This window comes from Schistosoma mansoni (genome assembly GCF_000237925.1).
Source record: "Schistosoma mansoni, WGS project CABG00000000 data, supercontig 0180, strain Puerto Rico, whole genome shotgun sequence".
In the NCBI taxonomy this organism is placed as follows: Eukaryota; Metazoa; Platyhelminthes; class Trematoda; order Strigeidida; family Schistosomatidae; genus Schistosoma; species Schistosoma mansoni.
The window spans coordinates 253,575-278,282 of NW_017386064.1; the positions used below are offsets into that span (position 1 = coordinate 253,575).

A 24,708-nucleotide genomic window follows, 5' to 3' on the forward strand; every position below is an offset into this window, starting at 1 on the left:
CGTTCTATTCTCTTAGATACAATTTGTCTACACCATCAGCTCCCACCTCAGTGGTCTGGAGGTTAGGCATTCGCGCACGAGACCGAAGGTCCTTGGTTTGAGTCCCGTCCCCGAGATTGTGAATGCGCATTGTCGTTGAGTCCCATATTATGACGAAATGGCCGTCTAGTACCTCCAGGTTTTCAATGGTGGTCTAGCTGCGATCGACTCATGAATCCAACTATTAAAATTACTACAATCTCCACAAATCCCCATTCTGACAGAATCAGAATTAATTGATATTGTCTACAGATTTCTTTAGAAAATTCCTTATAACTCAACATGATGTTTAAACACAGTTATCTAGATGCATAAATTATAAGACTTACTATTAACCATTTCAGATATACAGAAGTAACTAATAAAGTTCTAGATGCAGACACTATGGTTACGACGAAGTTTTTACAATTGGACTTTAGTTTATTAAAAAATGCAATAGCTGCTCACTGTCGAGATTGGCAGACGCGTTTAATCAACCTTTTACTTTCAATGACAGAAGATTCATTAAATGGCATTTATGCATATATGAATGATGTCCAAGAAAGGTAAGATGTTATTGAACTTTTTACTTATGATAATATTAGTGATAAGTATAAAAATCTATACAAGTATTTATATAGTTTGTTAATAATTTGTATATCTCTGTGGAGCAGAGGAAGAGTCTTGTATAAAGAACAATAAATGAATCACTAATCAACTATGTGAGTGACGAATGTGAAATTAAGATTGAGGCTGATAATAGCACTGAAAAATGTAGTCATGATATACATGAAGAATATCTATAACTATTCGATACAAACGGGTAACAGAATTATTATGGTTATATCCCAATAGCAGGTGAAGGACATGGGATGTAAGATAATCAAACAAATGATTAATTTTATCTATCAGTCGGATTGAAAAATTCTGATGACATTTTTCTACCATAGTCGACAAACAGGTACGCCCAAACCTTAAGAACGAATCTAAGATTTTACGTCTGATGATGAAATGTAGATTTTAAACACTTGTAGACTTTGCTCTCAAGCACATTATTGTTGTCTGTACCCTTCTTTCTTCGTTTATGTTAAATGTGTCTATGTTTACTAAAATATTTCATATTTTGCAGTATATTTGTCCGTAATAAGTTATGAGTGATGAAAATTATTTAGTCATCAAAATGAGTTTGTGTTGACCTTAATCAACCTTTATGTTGATATCTCTCCACTATTATTCCTGAACATATATATATATATATATATATATATATATATATATTCTCTTTTCATTAGTTTCCTTTGGTCATCATGTCATCCAACGTTTGATTTCTTATTTCAATGCTGTTGAAATGATTATAATTTAAGGTAATGCAGTATTCTGTGAGATTCTATAAATGTTGACTTTTTCACAATGATGATCTACAGAAAATTTCACAGTAAACAGTTGTGATGTCTCTCTATAACTGTCTCTGTCAGGTAATAATAATTGCCTAAGAATTTTAAGGATTTCTCAGTTTACACCGTGGAATGATCATAAGTAGACCACTGTTAATAACCAGAAGGAGATGGATAGCAGTTTTGTCTTAGTGTAGGATTCCTACCCGAACATGTAAAATATTCGATGCTAAATCAGTGATCTAAATTTCAAGCTCTCTCCTCGGGACCTGAAAATCATGGATTTCGGCCGCTCTGGGACGGATGGGTAATGCTGGTCAATCCCGTTCTGGAACGAATTAACTGTCAAATGCTTCATGGTTTTCAATGGTTGTCTAACTAAGATCAATCCAAATTGTAAAGTATGAAATTCAACAATCCCTATAAACTTCCTATTGTTATTGTAATAATAAATAATGTTAAATAATTAATTTTTTTTCTATAGAATACTTCGACCACCTTTGAATTTAGATGAACTTGGTGATTCTATTCAACTATTAGACCAAATATTATCTGAACAAATTGAAATTCAAGCGAAATTTGGACCTTTGGAAGAACAATTCGCTATTCTAGATAAATGTGAAGTGACTTATTCTGATGAAATATCAAATCGCAGAGTAAACTTAGCTAACGATTGGGTACAATTTCAAAGTTCATTAGCTTCAGCTGAAATGGTAAGGCATTAGAATTTTTGTTATGTAAAATACATGTCCGTACATTTTTAGTGTCTCATACCATTAAGTGGTGAAAACAATTCATCATCCCAGTAAACGAATTAAATTAATGAGTACAATTTAATTTACATGTCTCTCACAGTAACATAAATATTCACATCACTTTATTAGTATGTTGAATAAAACAATAGTATGCATTGAATTTTTATTTATTGATTTGCTTAATTCATAATTAAGTCAAATATGAAAGCTGTAAAAGAGAGACCACTAACGTTTCCTATTTTGTGATAGAATATATCCTCGGACATGAAGCATCGTTCTTAAAAATATGTATTTACTTTTATTTTGCTAATTTACTGAAAGTTACAATAAATTCTGTAGTTTTCAGCATGAAAGGTATTATTTTAAAGACCCCCCATCAACATTACCAGTAGTAGAACACTAATCGAAAGTATTATTTGTTTATGTAGCCATTCATAAAAGCAAAATAAACCAGTTTCACTGAATTTCACAGTTTCATAATAACTAAATGATCATGAAAAACTTCCTTTTATCATTTATTTGTGTTTTGCAAGACTTCGTGAAGGGATAGATGACATCGGACAGATTGAATGAAAATATACCTCTTTTCCGTTATCGCCTAATATTTTATCTTACTTCAGTCCTCTGATATTCTGTTCAGCTTCGCTCAGAAATGTTAAGTTAAACTTATGATTGAATGACAGACAAGCAAATGAAAGTCGGCTAAGATTTGATTGAATTCAACCTATAAAGGGAATTACAAATCAGTTATTCTGGATGACTGCTTGACTAGTCTTAATTTTTATTGTCTAGCTTTTTCCGATAGGTCTAAAACGTTGATAATTGTTATTTTTAAGATCTGCACTTACCACCATCATTTTAGTTTCTTCGATCATTCATTGAGGTCAGTACAAAATTCGTTACTAAATGTGAGATATTATTTTTTTCGTACTCATAGGTCCCGATACGTATAAGATTTGGAAGGTAGAACAATTACATAAACGAAAAGATACGAACAACTTAGGTCCTGGTACAAATATTCATTGGCTTAGGTTTCCACAACCATCACCAATAAGGCAATAAAAGTAAAGCATCATCGAACACAGAAAACGTCTGTACATTTATAGTGTTGGTCATCCAACACAAATGAGTCTTTGTATATTGAATTAGAAGAAGTTAATTAACAGTCGTGGGTTTCAGACATCTTTTTTGCCATCTGTCGTAAAAATTCACAAAGTGTTCTTTCATGACTACATATTATATCCAAATAACTTCACCTGTTATCACAGTCGTACGACATCCTTATTTAGCACCTCATAAATTGTAGTGAATTTTTTTTACTTTTGGAAAATTATAACTTTCTAAAAGTTAACTGTTCTTGTTTTTAATCCAAAAGATGATTAAAAAATCCAAAGAGAAATTCAAAGTTGGTTTGTTGAATGATACGGAAGAATTTAAACGTGCAGTATCAACTCTTTTACAAGAACTACAAATGAAAGGACCATATGCAGCTAATCTTAAACCACAAGAAGCACTTGATATTGTTAACCAGTTCTCGGAACAATTAGATAATCTTAAAAGTCATGAATTAGAACTACGACATGGATTAAATTTATTTAAAATTGAACAGCCACCTTTTAAAGAAATCTCAATCGTAGAGAAGGTAATTATTATTTCAACCTCAAACTATTTATTTAATAACTCTACTTGAAACAATGAATTCATTAGTGTAAATCATCTCATTTCAAAATAAAGGAGAAATAATTTGATTGTTGAGTTCTTGACCAAATAAAGGCGGGCCCGCCATGGAAACCCTAGAACCACTGGACGGCCGTTTCTTCCTATTGGAAAACTCTTCAGTAGTGCACATCTATTGTTTAGAAAAATTCATATTATAACATATCAATGACAATCGTTGAACAATGTCTGGTAGGAATGGACAATATATTACTTACATTTGACATTTAATCCCATTGAATTCATTGCTAAAATAATTTCTTAAAAATAATAACTAATAATGCTACTCTAAAATCATTAGTACAGGGAAGTGCTAGTTGAATAATAATGGTAGTGAATATACTTTCAAAAAAGGTTCATCATTATTGTTTTGAAATTAGTTTCTATAACTAGTTAATATAAATTTAGATTTAGCTGAAAACCAATGTGTAAATTATGTTAATTGGATATTTAAGCAAGATTACTTTGTAGTGCATATTCAAAATTCTACGTAAGCTAAGTGTGGGGACAGCTCCAGGTTAAATCAAAGAAGTTCTGAAAGAGCCGAAAACATTCTATCCAATCATCGTTTGGAAGAACATCCCAGAATCTTGACGGGTAGCTTCCCGACTGGGCAAATGCTAAAACCACTTCATGCGGATTGGATGATTTTATTGATGATTTCCTTTTTACAAAAAATTTATAATTACCCGAGTGTTTTGTACCATATTTGTCTGGTTGAGATAAGATTTTTTCCACTCGTCTTCTGTCTTCTAAACTGTGACTTGGAGGGTTCAGGAGTTCGAGTGCTCAAGTTGCACCCGGTAGTGAAAAAATTCAAGTTCTAGATAAAACACTAAGAATTTAGAAACTGTTTATTTTTTCTAATCTACTAACTTACATATACACCCTAAGATTTGTAGTGATAAAGTGTCATGTGATATTATTTCATTCATTTTATTACTAGAGGCTCAGTTTAACCTAGTTTAATACCTCTAACCATTTCACAGAATGTCTTTAACTGTTAGTAATCTATTGATCTGACTGTATCATTAGGTTGTACGAGATTTTTTAGGCAAATCACTACATGTAACTTCATCTAGATTGTGTATCACAATCGTATATCACAAGTAACAAATATACACGTTTATTTTCAAATGTTTACACCCCTTCAAGGATTTAGATATATTGAACACTATTTGGACTGCGAACATGGAATGGGAAAATAATTGGGAAAGTTGGAAAGCTGGACGATTTTATGATCTACAAACAAATGAAATGGAAAACTTAGCTAATACACAATTTCGTAAATTTACCAAATGGGCACGTGATTTGAAAGTTAGTTGTATGTATGATGTTGAATTAATACTGGGTATTTTTCAGTATATAGTCACATATTTAGTATCTATGACCTCATTGAATTTGTCATTTAAAATTTGTATTCACATTGGGTGCCAAAACGTTGGCCGCATGCAGGAAACTGATAATATCATAGTAATAAGTTACACGTCCAGTATCGTAAGAGAAATCAGTTTCATAACAAAAGGTCCGATTGACATTTTCATTAGCCTTTTCACATCATGAACAAAATAAGAAGAAGCCCCATGTTTGATGACATGTCGAACACATACGTTTTCGTATATCTTGAAAGCCATTATATTCTGGTTGGAAAGCAACTAGAGCTTACTCATAATGTGTTGATTGACATGCGTTATCCACTAGATTTATTGAAGAAATAATAAACAATAAAATAGCGACATTGGCGGTTACTAAGAAAACTCTCTTCCACGAACTACAATTCGAAGGAGATACAACTAGTGATGTACTACTATAATGAACGAACGCTAAAGTGTGGATAAACAAATTATTGCTCAACACAAAATTATAGAGTGTTCTTTCGTAAAATGCGAAAACCATACATTCAGAGCTGCATTTGCAAATCCTCCATCAATTTTTTCAAACTTCGTCGTCCCTTCGTTGTCATTACAATCACTCTCTGTTCTCATTCTCTTCGATTCGACCATCCCAACCTCCTGCTGCCAGGCATCCCACTTCTAAATGGTGTAATATAATACTTAGAAGTTGGTGATTGGTGAACTTGTTTTTGAAAGTGTGTGCTCAAGTAATAATGAACAAACATTTTGTCACTGTAATAAATTTTTAATTGGCTGCAAAATTTGCATTTTTGTGATCTGATTAGTTCAAATTGAAATAGCATCAAGTGCTTTGATTGGATGTTAGAATTTGCATTTTTACATTTGAATTTTATTTTGAATAAATAATTATTTCTGACTGTTACATCCGAGGTTTCATTAAAAATTTCAACTTCTGAAAAAAAGACACCAACTCTATTTGACTACCCTGCTATACTCCTGTTAGTGAATGTATATCGGGATAAAGATTTTTTTCGACCAAGTAAAAGTGGAACTGAAGTTGTTAGTTATCATAGCAAGAGTAATAATATGTAGATCATCAAAATAAAATATGGGAAAAACTGACAACTGTTTTTAATAGTTGATAATAGTGATTACTGATGTTCAAAGGGAGTCAAATGTTTAATACACAACTAGTATACAAAGTTTCATCTAAGTATTTCCATAAGTTTCTTAACACATCGTATGCTCTTTTAACAAATGTTACGTGAGTGTAAATATATCATCAATTCATCATGATAAAGTAATGAATGGGGCATGTATGCATCACTCTAACCGTAAAGGATCGGTAAATGAAGCAACTTTCACGCTATCTGAAATTGATAATAATTTCTGATAAAGAAGCAAATAATATTTATGACTGTGTGATCCGTCAACAGTGATTCATAATAGAAAAGAGTTGTTGAATTTCGCTATGAAAATGGTTTCATCCATAAACGCAAGATTGTAATTGCGTCATTTTGCTAATCCGTTAAAAGTAAACTTTGTGGCGCATATTCAAAACATCTTGAGCATTCAGGCGCTTTTTATAAGATTGGTAAGTTAAGTGCACAATATTGGATTCTGCTGCTCCATAAATCAGAAGTGGTCTCACTATTTCAAATTTAGCCTCCGTTAACCCGCCCATCCAAGGATTACTACCGTACCTCTGGGAATAGCACTCATGATTGTGATGAACATTCCCACGAACAACAGTCCAGTAACCCTCGATAAAGTTACAAAAGATGAAGGCCGGACATTGAGTGTTCATGGAAGTCCTTCATGAAAAATATAATAACACTTATCAATTTACCTCCTTCATCTAATCGGCTGAGAGGAACCGCCAGGTATTCTATGGCCATTTCTCCAACATACAAATTTAATATACGGCTTCTGATCTCTATATAAATGGGAATCTCTCACCGCAATAATGGCAGTACGTTGCTCTTTCATAAGTTCTGATGGCGCTCCTTAACGCTTCAAGTGATTGGAACGCTACGAGATACAATGTATTCAAGAATACATTTTCTGTTTCTGTGACAACGTAAGAAACAACAGAGCTTGTACTTTGTACGTTACTATCGTCCATAATTTGAAGAAAAGGTGTTCTGTCGACAAGTACTTACATTATATATCAATTTTAAGAAATAAATAATCAAGTATGACGAATTTAAAACTAGCCATTTAATTGGACGAAACGGAATGAAAGAAATTGGAAAATGGGGTGACAAAATTTTTCAAAGGGGACGAAAAAAAATACAAAAACCACCGTGCGTTTTATGATATCCCTTTAGTATCCGTTCCACAACTAGTACACCAGTCATTACACTATCGATTTGTACTTTTTATTTGCTTATGTAACCTATTTCACTGATATCACTGACTCACAAACTTCATTGATTGGTTTGATAATTTCGTATATTTATATAGAGGTTGTCGTACATTACAATTGTCGTACATTACAATAAAGCCTGATGAGGAACTAATTGAGGACAGTATTATTCGCTTATATATGTTCTTATTATTTACTGTTTACTTTATTTCTCTCCCACTTGTGAAGTGATTGTGATTGAAGTATAATTTTCTATTTAGTGTCCTGTATAGTCAGGGCTTTAAAGTATATTACTGTATGCGTTTGGATACAAAATTAGATTGAGTACAATGGGAAACTTAAGCCGCCTACTAGCTGCGTTTTCTTATTGGTTACTGAGTTAAAAGGGGCTCGAGGAACAAAAAGCGTTGGGGCTTTGGTTTTGGTTCATTCGTAAATTCGTGAAATAGAAGGTCGTCAGTCCTACTGATCATTAATCGGTGGTAACATATGACTTCAATCAATTCACGATATTGCACAATAATCACTCATCGCTTGCAGTGGACAACTAGACGTGGATGAAAAATACAACTTAATGTCATTTTGCTAAGAACTTCCACTTTTTAATAAATCGCAATCAGTAAACTGCATTTCTACCCTTCTAGATTATTGAGAATAACCATCAGTCAAGCTCAACTGTCTGTATGGTTTATATTTATTCTAGTGATTAAAACTATTATGCATCATTTAAACCAGTGTCACAATATCCAAAGGCTTAAACAAAAGTGGATATTCTATCCTTATAATTTCCGAATCTGTTATTATTCCTTATTGACACAATGAGTTAAAACAATAAAAATGGTGAACGTTATACAAAATAATATACTGTTCATATTGACCATTCATTATATAGAGAAACAGAATAACGATGTTTAGATAGTCTTACAGCTCATTTGAAGCATCAGTATTATCTCATTCTTTTCACAACTTCCGATAACATTTTTATTTCTTCGTTTAAAAAAAAACAGGATAGAAATTGGGAAATTATTGAAGTTAGTAGAAAAAAAGTTGATCAGTTCCGTCGTACATTACCATTGATCACGGATTTACGCAATCCAGCTATGCGTACAAGACATTGGGATAAGATTAAAGAAGAAATGAATACACAATTCAATGTAGATTCTGATGAATTCACATTAGAATGTATAGTAGAATTAGGATTTGAACAATATTCTGATTTAATCAGTGAAATATCGGGTGCAGCAACTAAGGAATTAGCCATTGAAAAAGCTCTAGATACAATGGAACGTTTTTGGCAAAATAATGAACTTGATATGATATCATACAAAGATAAAAGTATTTATAAGATTAAATCTACAGATGAAATATTTGAAGCATTAGAAGATAATCAAGTATGTGTATTCACTGATTGGTTTTTATGTCAGTCACTGAATGTAGTTTTATGGAAAGTTATTTGAACTGTTTTTAAAAGTGTTCTTTGACTAAAGTTAGATTCTAACTATTAAAGTTTGTGTATTATATGATGTGCAAATGTAAACAAGTATCTAGTTAATTTACCTTAAACGTTTGTCATTTTCAAACAAATTAGCTTTGATAAACCTGAACTGGAATGTAAAACAAAACATTTAAAGGATTAATCTGACCATAAAAGATAAAAAACACTATGTTCATCAGATTCCTTTGACGTATTTATTGAAATCGTGATGAGCAACAGTGATTGTGGATCACACTGAATTACTAGAGTTGACTTGTAATGAAAATATGAACCATTGAATTCTACCAAAAGTGATAAAGTGAAAATTCACTGAAAGATTTAAAAACCTAGGATTTGATTCTGTGTAGGTGTATAAGAGTAGGTGTAGGTGTTTAAGAGTTAAAAACTGGAAAAGTAACGATTATCTGATTATTAATGATGATTATAACTGTTCACTAGTTTTCTTCATGTTGCACATTCATAATATTAAAGCTTGGACAATTAAGTTCACTAAGGTTAAAACTGTTGTTAAACTATATCAAAGGGCAGTATTCGTTGAATTAAAGGTGAAAGCAATTATCGTAAACTGTTATTTAAATTTGTAATTCATTATAAATTCAATGTTCAAAGTGTTTGTATTTGGTAAATAATGCCGTTGACTGAACTGTTAAAAAAAAACGGATTCTCTTAAAAGAGATATTGTGATTTTGAGTGAATATTTACGTTTGATTCTTTGAAATTTAGATATCCTTACTTTGTTTCTTTCTGTCTGATCTTTTCAAAGAATTTTTAAACTTTACTCAATGATTTTCCTTAACTTTTTCACTGAGAAATGTAGATGAACAGACTGTATTTGTAAATCAAACAAATTTTACAGTACATAAAGTAACGGAGATTTACTTCATCTGTAAATTGAATTCATCGTAGACTGACCCCACTTAAGGTACCATTGGATACCATAAAGGACTAGATTTCTGTTCCGTTTTAGTGTAAGATTACCCAAGAATGTGTACTTACGACCTCACAATAACTGAACCCAGGGCCTTCGTGTCACTCACCGAACGTTTAATGTCTTTCAAGATTTTCGCTGGGTTTAATTGAGACTTCATGACTGGTGGAGTTTAGACTTGTTGTAAGTGAAACGTTTATCACCAATAACAGTGGATGATGGAGGCACTACGTCGTAAATTGAGTGATAGTAAAATTATACCATTTGGCTCTTTTATAATGGTTCTAATGGTTAAGTGTTCGACACAAATTCGAAAGATCCCTAATGAGTTCGTGTGCGTAAACTCTTGAGGAGTCCCGTACTAATAAGAAATGGCTGTTCAGGGCTCGCATGTATTCCGTAGTACTCTAACTGAGATCAATCTGTGACAAATACAATCTACAAATTATACTTTAATTGGTTTCGGAAAATACATTAACTATGGGTGTTGCTTTAGGAAAACCCAAACTAGAGTGAAATATTTGTTCAGTATTACCTAGTTTGTTGTGAAAATTACTTTTTAAATCAAAATGTCATTATTTTTATAAAATTAATGATATGATGTAGTACAGTTTTTCTAGAAAATTACTTTTTCCTAGGTTCAACTGTCAACAATGAAAACATCACGATTTGTCAAACCATTTGAACATCTTGTTGATAATTGGGAACGAGTACTTTCATTAATTACAGAAACTATTGAAACTTTGTTAACTGTACAAAGGCAATATATGTATATGGAAACTATATTTCTTGGCGAAGATATTCGTAAACAATTACCAAAAGAATCTGTATCATTTGATATGATCAATATACAATGGCAATCGATTACAACATATTTATATGAAACACGTAATACAAGAACATGTGCAAGTAAACCAGGTTAGAATTTCAATTTAATCTTCCGGTGATTTAACTAATACTGACTGGTACATCCATTGTGATATACAACAATGAGTTGAATAGTATATTGAATTTAGTATATACTGTGCTGCTGTATTTACAGACTCTCTTTCCTAAAATTACAGTAGTCTTGATGACTAATTTTACAATTCAAGTAGATTTATCCTATTCTGAACTTCGTATAGTAAATTAGATTTGTTCATATGTATGGGGTTTAAGAGTAGATTTCCCAAACAGATAGACAAACAAAAAATTATTAACATAGAGCCTGGTACGGATATGCGATGGTCCAATTGATATGTGATTAGCACGACCACATGATTATAACAATAATGATAAAAATACCAAATCTTGGGAATATTATTTAACAAAGTACATAAATGGGAATACTGCAATTTAAGATTAAGAGGAAGATAAAGAATCAATGCATCTAGGCCACTATGATCAATTCTATGCCATGTCATTCAAAACATAATATTATTGCACAAAACCATTGATTATTAATCTGAATTGCTATAAACTGTAATTATTTCATCACAAATAACCAAAACATGGCACAAGGCCATGAAGACACTGAAAATTGGACTGAGCCATGTTGGTAGGTGTAGACTACCTGGTTGGGATTCGCGAGGCGATAGTAATCGATGGTTGGAGATCTTGAATGGCATGGCTCAAAATCATTTGCAATGGCGAAGGTGCATCTACTCTTTGTGTCCTGCCAAATTCTAATCTTCTGAATTCTTCATGTCTCTATCTTTTTTCTCTTTTCAAATTTATTTCACTGGATTATACTCCTTTAATAACCTCTTCAAACCATAATCTTTCACATTATTGCCTATACTCTTACTACTTCTACCACTATGGGATTTGAATCGACAACTGCATCTCTGTGTTAATGTGGTATGGCAAATCGAACTGATGTACGTACGTACGACGTTCTACGTTGTGACTGACTGATCGTTACAAATGGTGCCGTAGACGTATTTATTTTTAGTTATACATCTAGAACTCAGAAAGTTTATTGTTTCTCTATTTTATTCATCTTGCCATTATTGTCACTTCCGTCAATTTTCCCAACCTCCGCTTTTTCTATACTGTTCTGAAATGTCATATTGTAAATTAGGACGATATTGTACCAAATTTTGAAATCCCAATGAATTCTTTACCAGATATGGAAACATTGAACACAATAAAAGTAGTGTTAAATATTAATATAATGCACAAAGAATGTCTAACTCCCACTTAAAGTCCCCAAAAATAAACACGAAGTGCAGAGAAAAAGTATCTTACCAGCAAATTTGTTATTAAGTTATACAACCGTATATATATAAATGTTTAATTTTCCAATTCAATATTATCATCCCTTTTTTTACCAGGTTTATTGGATCAAATCAATAAACTTGTACAAAGTTTGGAGGAAATACAACAATCATTAGATATGTATTTAGAGACAAAACGTCAAATATTTCCTCGGTTCTATTTTATATCAAATGATGATTTACTCGAAGTATTAGGACAAGGTAGAAATCCTGAAGCTGTTATGCCACATCTGAAAAAATGTTTCGATAATATTACTCTTTTGAGATTAGAAAAGGTAAGTGAAAATAAATTGACCGTAATATAATCTGATTTTCACATTACTAGTTAGTCATATTTTTTGGTGACCATGTATCTGATTCTAGTTAAATTGTATACTGATTGTTATAGAAATATACAGGCCGCCAATCCTTGTATATCTTTATTGACTTAATTGGCGTCAGAGAGTAACATAATGAAATAAGCCAAAATAAAAGAATGAATTTTAAATACGTATATTTCATACAATTAGACAGTCAATTGGAGAAACGAAGAGTTGTGCGGTGGAGAAGGCAAGCGAACCAACTCGTTTTGGTCAAGCATGACTAAATAATTATAGTCAGACCAAAAGAAGTTACTGACACATAATGAATAGGGATGGCAATTAACAAACATACATTCATAAAAAAACAGTCCTGATTGATAAGCGAATAATCGACAAGGTGGGAATATGGCTTGAGAAGAATGAATATATTAGTGTGTCTAAAAGCTAGAATAACCTAAGTGAGCTTGTCATAGTACCAGCCAGCACAATATTTTATGGATGAAAAGAAGTGCCCGACCGTTGCTGCTACCTTGATGTGGTGGTCGGGCTTGCCTACCGTGATGATTCAATCGAGCTATACTGGCTGGAACAATCGTTCCTCAAGGTCCATGCCAGGCAGGTCGTTTGAAGAGCGGTGAGACTAAAAGCAGCAAACCCAAGGTCCGAAGGCGAAGTCGTACTGCTGACTGTGCAGGGGTGTGACGGCAGTAAGGTGTTTCCTTCAGACAACCAGCATGACAGCGATGCTGCCTTCCCACAAGGAGGGGTGGGGTTAGAAAAGGTCGACCCTAAAAATGCACACCTCGCCTTATCCCACGGATATCCGTCTCCGGTGGTAAGGTCCTTTGAAGAACGGAGCTAACACAAAAACTACCCACAAAAAGGTCGTGTGTGACCGACCTCAAGCAGTTGTCCCTTGGGCACTGCGGCCACGCTCTCAGGTCATTAAGACCACTTCTAACCTAATTTCCTTTTCAGGTACCTCTAGAAGAACCCTTCCATGGTGTGGGCAACCGGGAAGTGATAACTGCCCTCATACCTCTAACAGCACTTAAGACCACTGTATTCATAATCAATCTCCTTCTTCAATTCCTACTATTCCTTCTACCTTGACTTTCAACACTAAACTTCCTCTTCCGGTTTCCTCCTCAAGTGTCACCATGGCCAACGATTCTAGTGCGCGAAACGCTGTCCCAGGTCTACTAAAACCTCGCTCTAATCTACACATTGGAGCCTTCAACGTACGTACTTCAAGTCAAATCGGTCAGCATGCCTCCTTGGCTAAGACCCTAGAATCTCGTACCATTGATGTATGCTGTGTCTCCGAAACACGCATACAGGATCCTAGTGTGGTCATTCACTTGACCTCACCTCGCCAAAATGGACAGCCAACGAAATACACCCTCCGTGTATCTGGAGACCCGTTGGCTAGTTCTCGCGGACTTGCAGGTGTAGGCATAGCACTAAGTACAAGAGCAGAACATGCACTATTAGAATGGATCCCCGTTAACAGTCACCTGTGTGCTGTCCGGCTAAATGGCTTCGTAAGAACTCGGAAGGATAGGGACACATGTCGTTGCCTTTTCGTCGTTTCTGCCTACGCTCCCACTGACTGCAGCCATGATGAAGTGAAAGATGACTTTTACAGAAAGCTCTCTGAGCTTCTTCAGAAAGCTAAGCGCTCAGACATAGTAGTCGTAGCGGGTGACTTTAATGCCCAGGTAGGCAGCTTAAATCAAACAGAAAGACATTTAGGTGGGTGTTTTAGTATTCCGGCTCAACGAACCGATAATGGTGATCGTCTGTTGCAACTATGCTCAGACAATCGTTTATTTTTGGCAAGCACTAATTTTAAACATAAGGAGAGACATCGTCTAACATGGCGACCACCTGCACCAAACCAACGATGGACTCAAATAGACCATATTGTCATCAGTCATCGTTGGAGAGACTCAATAGAAGATTGTCGCTCGTATTGGAATACTTGTTTAGACTCTGATCACGCTTTAATACGAGCGCGCATTTGTCTGCGCCTCAATGGACGCAGGAAAATTACACTAAGAAGACCCATTAGGATTGAACTGGAGGACGAGAAAGCCAAATGCGAATTCCAGAAACAACTGAGTTCACATCTAGGCAGTTCTGTAAACGAGACTGACCCAGATGCTGCTTGGAAAGATATACGAACAGCTGTGGAAACAGCAGTAACATCTATTAGTCATTTAAACCATAGGGTTCCAAAAAACCAGTGGATTTCCTCTAAGTCTATTTCACTGATGTATTCGCGTAAACTCATCCCATCAGGCTCTGAACATGACGAAGAGCGTAAACAAATTAGATCTAGGTTAACTAAAAGTCTAAGGAACGATCGTGAGCAGTGGTGGGCAACGAAAGCAAAAGAGATGGAAAAGGCAGCGGCTGTAGGCAACACCAGGTAACTATTCAGACTAATAAAAGAAACCGGAATTAAGAAGTCAAGTGTAAGTGAGACGATCTCGGAAAAAGATGGAACCCTTATCTGCTCTCAACCCAAACGTTTAGAACGATGGGCGGAACACTTTAAGGAGCAGTTTAGCTGGCCTTCAGCTACTGCACAACTACCCACTATTCCCAGAAAACCTGAATGGAACATTGAAGTAGGCCCCCCGACCCTACTTGAAGTTCAAAAGGCTATAAGTAATCTGAAACGAGGAAGAGCAGCTGGCCCAGATGGATTGGCTCTAGAGGTCTTTAAATATGGTGGTCCAATTTTAGCGATTAGGTTGACTAATATTCTGGCTAAAATTTGGGAGACGGACGTAATCCCATCTGACTGGTCACAATCTCTGATTGTCCCAATATATAAGAAGGGGTCAAAATCATCCTGCGATAACCATAGAGGGATCAGTCTGATTAACATAGTATCTAAAATACTAGCCTCAATAATTATCGGGCGCCTAACTAAGACTCGTGAACTGCAAACACGAGAAAATTAGGCTGGCTTCAGACCTGGTCGTGGCTGTATCGACCACATGTTCACCATTCGTCAAGTTTTAGAGCACAGACATGCTTATCGGCGTCCGACAATGATAGTTTTTCTTGACTTAAAGGCAGCATTTGACTCTGTAGACCGAGAGGTTCTGTGGCAGTGTCTGTCATTGAAAGGTGTACCTGAGAAGTACATAAACCTTGTGAAGGCTCTTTACTCGAACACTACCAGTCGAGTGAGAGCTTATGGCGAACTGTCATATGATTTTACAACCTCAAGTGGTGTCCGTCAAGGCTGTCCACTATCCCCATTTTTGTTTAACTTCATTATAGACCTGTTGCTGAAAATAACACTCTCGTCGACTGAATTTTCAGGAATTGATCTTCTACCAGGAAGTTCACTTATCGACTTAGAACACGCAGATGACATAGTCCTGTTTGGTGAAGACACTGACAAAATGCAGAGTCTTCTGTTGGAACTGAGTAATAATGCCAGGATGTTTGGGATGCGTTTCTCCCCATTCAAATGTAAATTGTTACTCCAGGACTGGCCTGCGTCAACACCCGAACTAAGGATAGGGAGTGAAGTAGTCGAACGCGTGGACAACTTCACTTATCTTGGAAGTCTGATCAGCCCTAATGGGTTGGTGTCTGACGAAATCTCAGCACGGATTCAAAAAGCTCGTTTGGCTTTTGCCAACTTACGTCACCTATGGCGAAGACGAGATATCCGTCTATCAATTAATGGACGAGTATACTGCGCAGCAGTTCGCTCTGTTCTACTTTACGGCTGTGAAACATGGCCATTAAGAGTAGAAGATACTCGTAGGTTACTAGTATTTGACCACAGATGTCTTAGAAATATTGCTCGCATCTGCTGGGATAACCGGGTAAGTAATAGTGAGGTTAGATGCAGGGTATTAGAGAATGATGGTAAATCAGCTGATGAGGTGATGAATCTTCATCAACTGAGATGGTTGGGCCACGTGTTACGTATGCCTGAACATCGATTACCACGACGTGCAATGTTGACTAGTGTAGGGGATGGTTGGAAGAGAGTTGGGGGCGGCCAAACCAAAACATGGCATCAGTGTTTGAAGTCACTAACTTCTAGTCTGAGCCATGTTGGCAGATGCAGACTACCTGGTTGGGGTCCGCGTGACTATCGTAACCAATGGTTGGAGACTCTGTGTGACATGGCTCAGAATCGATCACAATGGCGTAGGTGTATACACTCTTTATCTTCCCTTAAACCTTGAGATTAAAATTGCTTCATAACTTTTTTCCTTCCTATACTATATCCTTATATACAACCTTTCTTTATATAATACCACCACTAAATTAATTATTACTATGAATTCGGTGTTCATCTTGTTGTGCTAACGAGGTATGGCAACTTGGACCGATGCATATATGTGCCTGGTCCTACGTTGACTGACTGAAAAGAAGTGACCAACCCATATATTATATTTTTCTGACTAATATTTATTTTTCCTCTACCATAACTATGCTAATTATTGAGGATTTTTACGGATAAACAATTGACTATACAAATCGTGTTAAGTTAGTAACAGGGTAACTACATTCTGGTAACTTGATTGGATGAAGATTTCAACACCATATTATCAGAATTCAGTACGGAAAATCTTTTTAAGTTAATTTTCGCAAATCACGACCACAGACTCGACAACCAGAAATCTAAAGGAAATTTATAGAAGTCATATGAGTTTCTGAATGACCAAGTTTAATATAAACTAATAAAGATACCAATTAGGCCAACTACTTTTAGTTGATTTAAAAGGTTTTGATTTATGGTTACCGATCACGATTTTCAGTTTTTCATAATCACATTCAGGCAGTTAAAATAATGAATAGATAGACTGATAGTTTAAAACTATACAATTAGTTGTCTTGCTTACGTGGATTAATTCTGAACAGGCTTTAATCAAATGGTAATAAAATTTAATAAACAGGTGACCAAGAAAAAAGTTCTGATCACGACTTACAAACATAACATGTTTACTAAATGATAAGACAAAATAAATACGACTAGAATGTTGATTCAGAATGGATTGTTGGTGTTGGCAGGAAAAATGTCAATATCGTGCAGATATTGATTTTACCCATGAATCGTATATTAGCATCGTTTGTATGAGTACAAATCTAATTCACCATCCAATTTCTTTGAATTCTATTTTCATTTCCTATATTCAGACAAATTTTCTAGCCTATGATGCCTTATCAATGTTTTCATTGGATGGTGAAGAAGTACCATTCAAAAATAAAGTTCGTCTTGATGGTCCTGTAGAATCATGGTTAGGCGATATTGAAGAACAAATGTATAAAACATTAAAATATATGTTAAGAGATTGTAGAATTGCTTTAAAGAAAGCAGCGAACAAGCGTGATAAATTCGTTAAAGAGTGGCCAGGGCAGTTGTGCATTACATCAAGTCAAATTCAATGGACGGCTGATGTTACAAGAGCATTACAGTTGGTAAGAAATAATGTTGTTAATGTATTTATTTAAACTGTTTTGATTGGTTTGTGGCAAAGTTGGGTATATATATATATGTAAATAGAGACTGACCAATTGTAGTTCATAACATTGACACAAAGATCCAAACCCTTCAATAAACTTTGTATCAATTCTTTTAACACAGTTAGTCCCTTTGATAAATTCGGTTAATACGATGAGAAGACAAAGGTTATCAGAATTATGTGATACATTTGCGCAATACATTTCGAGCAACCTAATTACGCATACTTGTTCAGACATTTTATATGAATAATAAGAGGCCAACTACACAAATTAAAAGGTAACAGGAAACAAAGATAATAATAAAGTATACAAAGACAATGTAAAAACCATTCTGGATAATAAATGCGTATTACCAATGTAGGTTGAGGGTTAGAGCACACTATTTTTGAAAACATAAGGCGGTTTCGTTTTTCGTATAGCCAAGACTTCAATAAACCTTAGTATGCGCCCTCGAAAGATTTTGTACAAAACTGCAAAGGGTGACTTGATGTCAACTTTATAACCGGTCTCGACCAAATGTTTCGCACCGTAGGAAGGCATTTGTCTATCTTGTGATCTTATTTGACCATTGAAATTCATTTGTTTTTGTAGCCAATTAGTTATGCGTGCAGCCACCCTTACTTGCAGATCACGATTGCTCCTCCCTATGTACATGTTTCTACACAAACATGTGAACTGATAGACTCAATGAAATGTAACACATATGCTAACATGCTGTTTGGGTTTTTGATGAAACATAGAGCTTGACTTTTCGGTAGTGACGAGTGTTTGAATCAAAGGATTACATTCTCTTGGTTTTTGTACGAATATCCATTAAGTAACCATTTTCTTTTCTTAATATCATAACTCCGATGTTTTGATCCGGATTGCTGATACTTCTGTTATTAGAAAGATTTGAAGCAAGGCTTATTTAGACATGAAACTTTAATTAATGTAATATTCGAATGACTGGTTCAGTTACTTATACAGATTGTCATCTAAGGTTAGCCTTCTTGATATATAGAATCTACCTCCAATTAAGTAGTTGTAACTAAGCCCGATATTAATATTATGCGAACTCTTGTACTCGATTCAAAACATTAGATACAAACTAACAAAATCCTTATTTATATAAGAAAATTACAGTATAAATTCAAGTTTTGAGGTAGTTGAAATTTCGACAGTAATTGTCCGCCTAAGAAACATAAATACTGTTGTAGTGAACAAGAACACGAGTGGGGGCAATCGAATTCATTCGAACAATTACAGAATATTTCATTAAAATCTAACAACCATACAGTAAACAGTTAATTTGCAAACTATCAATAAATTGTCTCAATCATGACTGTTCCTTCTGCAAATATCAGTCCATCGTCTCTGATCTCATGATTTATGCATTTTCATACCAATTGCGTTTCGCTTCCGTTCTTTCCTTATCGATCTTCTAGTGAAATACATTCTATGCCTGATCATCACCATATACTACTTATGTTGATATAAGTAACCTACACCACACTGTAAGTTTCAATAAGTTTGACAAAAAGATTTATTTTGTAGGAAACCTGATACTTTTCGTTTAATTGTAAAAAAGGATAGTTCAATTTCTAGCAGACACTGATCCTGCAAACGTCACAACTGAATAATTCTAATAATTAATTGAACATGATCATGAACCCATCAAAAATATAGGAGGGTAAATATAGCAGTGATCACGCCAAAAAACTCAGTGATCAACATTTTTGATCATCATATCTTTTTTCTTATAATATTTGTAAAACATTTTCGTAAGCTAAGATACTGATTATTTATTGTAAACTAATGTTCAGTTAAAGTTCGCCCGAAATCTAACTACATTCAGTGTAAAATGGATTTACAAAAATAGATATGTTTTTAGATCTATTTTTTGATCTGCTTTTCACTGTCAAAACAAATCTTTATTCATCTGTCTTTCCTGATTACTTTGAGTTGAGTCATAAATCCCTGTGGTTTCTTAAACAAAAACTTAAGTTTAGATAGCTCGTTTAAGAGATTCAAGACCCCATCTACATTAACTTAATTATTAACCGTTGTCAGCCTACCAAAGAAATTATATTTCTTTGTTCATTTATTAAACATGATATAGTTAATTCCGTGTTTCAGATTATATATTTTAGACTATTTTTGTGACTTTACATTGAACCTGATAGTGATATATATATATATATATATATATGTTCCTAAAAATAATTTCTTATACAAACAGGTATCAAATAGACAAGATAAAAGACCATTGAAATCATTAAAACATAAACAAAAGAATCTTTTAGAAAAATTTTCAGAAATAATACGTTCAAATTTAACAAAAATTCAACGTTTAAAAATTAATGCCCTTGCTGTTATTGAAGTTCATCAACGTGATATTATTGATAAACTTTATAAAATAGGCTGTAATGATGTAAATGCATTTGATTGGTTAAGTCAATTACGATTTTACTGGGAAAAGGTAAGTTGAAATCAAGTTATTAACTTTTATTTACATAAATGACATAATTTCAGTGTTAAAGGTTCAGATGATATACGATAAGAATTATAAACTTTACTGATATTGTATAGGTACTTCTTTATAAAATCTTTATGATTATGAAAGAGATAACCGATTCAGCAATATGATAACTTACTCTACATGCCAATATTTAGCTTCATGATTGAAATATGACAATATGCAGCAGGAATGTATGTTTATTGCGATAAGTTACAAAGTATTTATATAATACATATGCATAGCTTCCAATCATCCATTTGCATCTTTCGGTGTGTTCTGCTGTCTGAACTGTCTTCTCTTCTGGTCTTGGATTGTCCTCTCAATGCCGTACTTTAGATGTATTGAAACTCTCCACTCCGTCAAACGACTGTTGTAACTTCTACTTCACTTTCCGCTACCCACTGCTTACAAACAATCTTGTGGTTAGCGTTCAATGCACATAATTCATTATAATGTTGTAATTTTTCAACTGCTTGTTCAGCTGTTGAATTCTCTAAACCAATCATATTTTCAATAAAATTATAAGTTATAGTGTCTATTTGTCAACAGTTTGAATAGAGACGTTAAATTACATTACTGAAAATATATATTACTTAAGCACCAGTTAATTAGTAGTAGATTGAAGATTATGAAATTTCAAACATCTTACTATGAAAATATAGTAATCAAAGGATTACTAATTGTGTTTGTAATTTTAAATGACAATTCATTTATAACTTCATTCCATGAAAGTTGAAAAATATTGACTACCGGATCCTAATGAAATCAGTCATTCGTCTGACGGTCAATCAGTGGTTCGAATGTTTGAGATGTAATTATGCAAGATATTTCAGGTTTAAGTTATTAAATAGAACTAAAATAGCATTATAGACTTTTCCAGTGCTGTATAGCTTTCAGTATTTAGCCAAGCACCGTCAATGTAACATGACCATAGGAATCACATATTTAGTATGGTTGTGAAATATAGTCCAGAATAAATAATTTCGAATGCTAAACAATCCCATTTTGAATAGGAACTAAAAATATAATTCATTCAAGCTAGGTTTTTCATTATTTCTCCTAGAATTTTGATATTATATACTAACAGTTTTCGAACTAAATCAGGGAAAATTGGATGTACACTTACATTCCTGTTATAAATGTGCATTATAACCTAATAATATAAGGTTAGTGGGGTACGAAATAAATGAACTTTAAAACATCTATTTTCACTTATGACTTTCCATTGAACTTTTGGAAGCACGTCTTTTTATTGGTCGAAGAGAGAAAGAGACGACGGTTGCGTGTGAGGGTTGAGTCAAACAAATTTCATATTGATCCTCAGGAAAAATCCACTAGCCCTTTTACTGTGGTCACCAAGAGATTAAAAAACCACGGAAATCGCTAAGTTCCTAAATCGTCCATTAGAACATCAGAAGACCGAATTAATGATTGGAAAAAACGTTTTATGACTTAAGTTTATAACTCTTGAGACTATAAATGTTAGTTACACGATCGCAACGTTTCACACTTGACAAATCTTGCAGATTAGCAGCTTTAGAATATGAGTTCATTTTAATGCAATTTTCATTCATCAATTAATACTATTGTTGAGGGAATATGGTTGATTTAAATGATAAACTTCTTGTACATTCGTTTAGTTAAAAGTAAATAAACAAATTTGTTTTTCAGAAGGGGTTTTTGTGGAGGTTTAGTATTTTTCATAGTTGAAAATTTGTTTTTAATGACCTATAAAATAAACTTTATTTGCTATGAAAATTTTACCTAGTTATCCAAAAGATGATTAGTGCTCAGTTTTTGTAGATATGTACACACGAATTCACATATAAACTATTGAAATTTCTTAGTTCCTAAGACATTAAACTTGTTTGTACACTTATTTTTACTATCTCTATTATTTTTTTTGAACTTTTTACATCAGGAAGCAGATGACTGTTTTGTTCGACAAACAAATACATCTTTTCGATACGGTTATGAATATTTAGGCAATTCTGGACGACTAGTTATTACACCACTTACTGATCGTTGTTACATAACACTGACAACTGCATTACATTTACACAGAGGTGGTTCGCCTAAAGGACCTGCTGGAACTGGTAAAACAGAAACAACCAAAGATTTAGGCAAATCGCTGGGGGATTATGTAATCGTTGTTAATTGTTCAGAAGGTTTAGATTATAAGTCAATGGGTCGTATGTTTGCAGGCTTAGCTCAAACTGGTGCATGGGGATGTTTCGATGAATTCAATCGGTGAGTTGATACTGTAATCTATTAAACTCTTAACATACTAAAAGCTTCAATTTGGTAGACTGAGATCAAATGTAATCAACACGTGTTTATGTTTCTTCACATTCGATTAATAATGAAAGAAGTCATAGTACTAAAGAATGTAGAGCAACTTACTGTATTGCGTCACGTTTTTTCAACTGTAGTTAAGATTGAAACTCAATAGTAGGTCAGATATAGAGATTTGAGTCATCTCAGGTATTTGTGTTCAAACAGAGTTTGTTTTCTTTAACATCTGAACGTCTTCCAGCGGAAGGTTGAGACGACTGAATTGTAGAGAACAGGCAGGGAAATAGAAAGCAGTTGTAATAACAATAGAATTGAAAGAATCACGAAGCATGTAAAGGACAACTGAAGGAAGATGTGCAGATAATGTATTTAATGTATGGTTTTCATATTTTAAGAAGGCACTCTGTAATTTTGGATTGCACAATAAAATGGTATTCCCCAACTGAGTGCTCGCTTACAACATCATAACTTACCCCAAGAGAAATTCATAGAATTCTAGTTAGCAGCCTTGATTGACTGATAGCGACTATGTCGGGGACAAGACAAGTATCAAAGAAGCCAAAAAATCATGGTCACGCAATATCGTAAACTGAGTTGTAAATGTTCTGTATTGAATGACAATAAGATAGTCTAGAGATGAAGCAGTTGCCTCGAAGCCTCAAGATTTCGGTACAGATCCTCGATTTGGTTTATGATGGGCAGTATAGAAGAAACACAAAATAAGACGAAATACCTGCTCGACGCTATCTGGCTTTCAATGGTTGTTTAACTAAAACCATTCCATGATATAAAGTAACTTCAACTTACGTACACCCGTATATTTAACCAAATCAAGGTAAAGACAGTTAACGGTCATTCTATTATACTGAGTTAGCTTTATCTTTGCCATCGTCAAAGAAGTACATCATTATCTTAAGTCTGTACATAATTAAATCTTTGATTCTTTAATCTATTCTGACAGTATAAATATAGAAGTATTATCAGTCGTGGCTCAACAAATACTATCAATTCTATCTGCATTAGCGGTAGCTGACCAATCAGACAGTCAAAATACTAAAACAAGATTTATGTTTGAAGGTCGAATGATTCAATTAGTATGGTCATGCGGTATATTTATTACAATGAATCCTGGTTACGCTGGACGTACAGAATTACCAGATAACTTAAAATCTATGTTTAGACCAATTGCAATGGTGGTACCAGACTCATCAATGATAGCAGAAATTACATTATTTGCTGAAGGTTTTAGTTCCACTAAGGTAGTTCTACGATGAAGTATAACTTTTTTCTTAGAAGTAATAATAATATGAAGATTTTGATTTTCATATTAATTAACGCAACAAATATTCCAGTGAAGTAAACGTTCCTGGCGATTTTTTTCAGCATGTTAACAATTTTGATAAACGTGAACATTTTGAGTATACTAAATGGAGATCATGGAGTGCACTTAGTATTAACGAATAAAATAAATGAATGATAAATAGCTGGATCATTAAACGTACTAGAAATTATAGGATAAATGAGAGGCTAAAGATCAATTTCATTAATTCGATGTTGTAAAATCAATTTTAGGCAGTTCATCTTATTTGACCAAAAAATTATTGTCACTCTTAAAATGGTTCGATTCCCTTACGCGCTGTAAAAGATATATTCAAACAATTCGTTCATAAACGTTATTGACGCAAAGATACTGTGAGGATAAAAGTTATTCAGTACACAATTTTGCTCATTTTTATTCATTTCATCAGTATCAGTGCGGACCCAACTTCATCAAAGATCATTCAGGTCAGGTGTTAACCACATGTGTAATATACTA

The 24,708-nt window shown here is 34.0% G+C and overlaps 1 protein-coding gene across 1 annotated transcript in view; it reads left to right on the top strand.

Moving 5' to 3' along the window:
• The window catches only part of Smp_176300 (dynein heavy chain, putative), a gene marked incomplete at both ends in the record, with an annotated part of 98,845 nt that overhangs the window by 20,837 nt on the left and 53,300 nt on the right, over nucleotides 1-24,708 (top strand). The window contains 11 exons of the mRNA XM_018795231.1: nucleotides 384-584; nucleotides 1,897-2,125; nucleotides 3,543-3,809; nucleotides 5,039-5,200; nucleotides 8,614-8,997; nucleotides 10,668-10,947; nucleotides 12,345-12,562; nucleotides 17,771-18,052; nucleotides 20,319-20,558; nucleotides 22,519-22,847; nucleotides 23,854-24,151. Coding sequence (XP_018646987.1) covers nucleotides 384-584; nucleotides 1,897-2,125; nucleotides 3,543-3,809; nucleotides 5,039-5,200; nucleotides 8,614-8,997; nucleotides 10,668-10,947; nucleotides 12,345-12,562; nucleotides 17,771-18,052; nucleotides 20,319-20,558; nucleotides 22,519-22,847; nucleotides 23,854-24,151 — 2,890 coding nt within the window. The remainder of the gene's footprint in view (nucleotides 1-383; nucleotides 585-1,896; nucleotides 2,126-3,542; nucleotides 3,810-5,038; nucleotides 5,201-8,613; nucleotides 8,998-10,667; nucleotides 10,948-12,344; nucleotides 12,563-17,770; nucleotides 18,053-20,318; nucleotides 20,559-22,518; nucleotides 22,848-23,853; nucleotides 24,152-24,708) is intronic.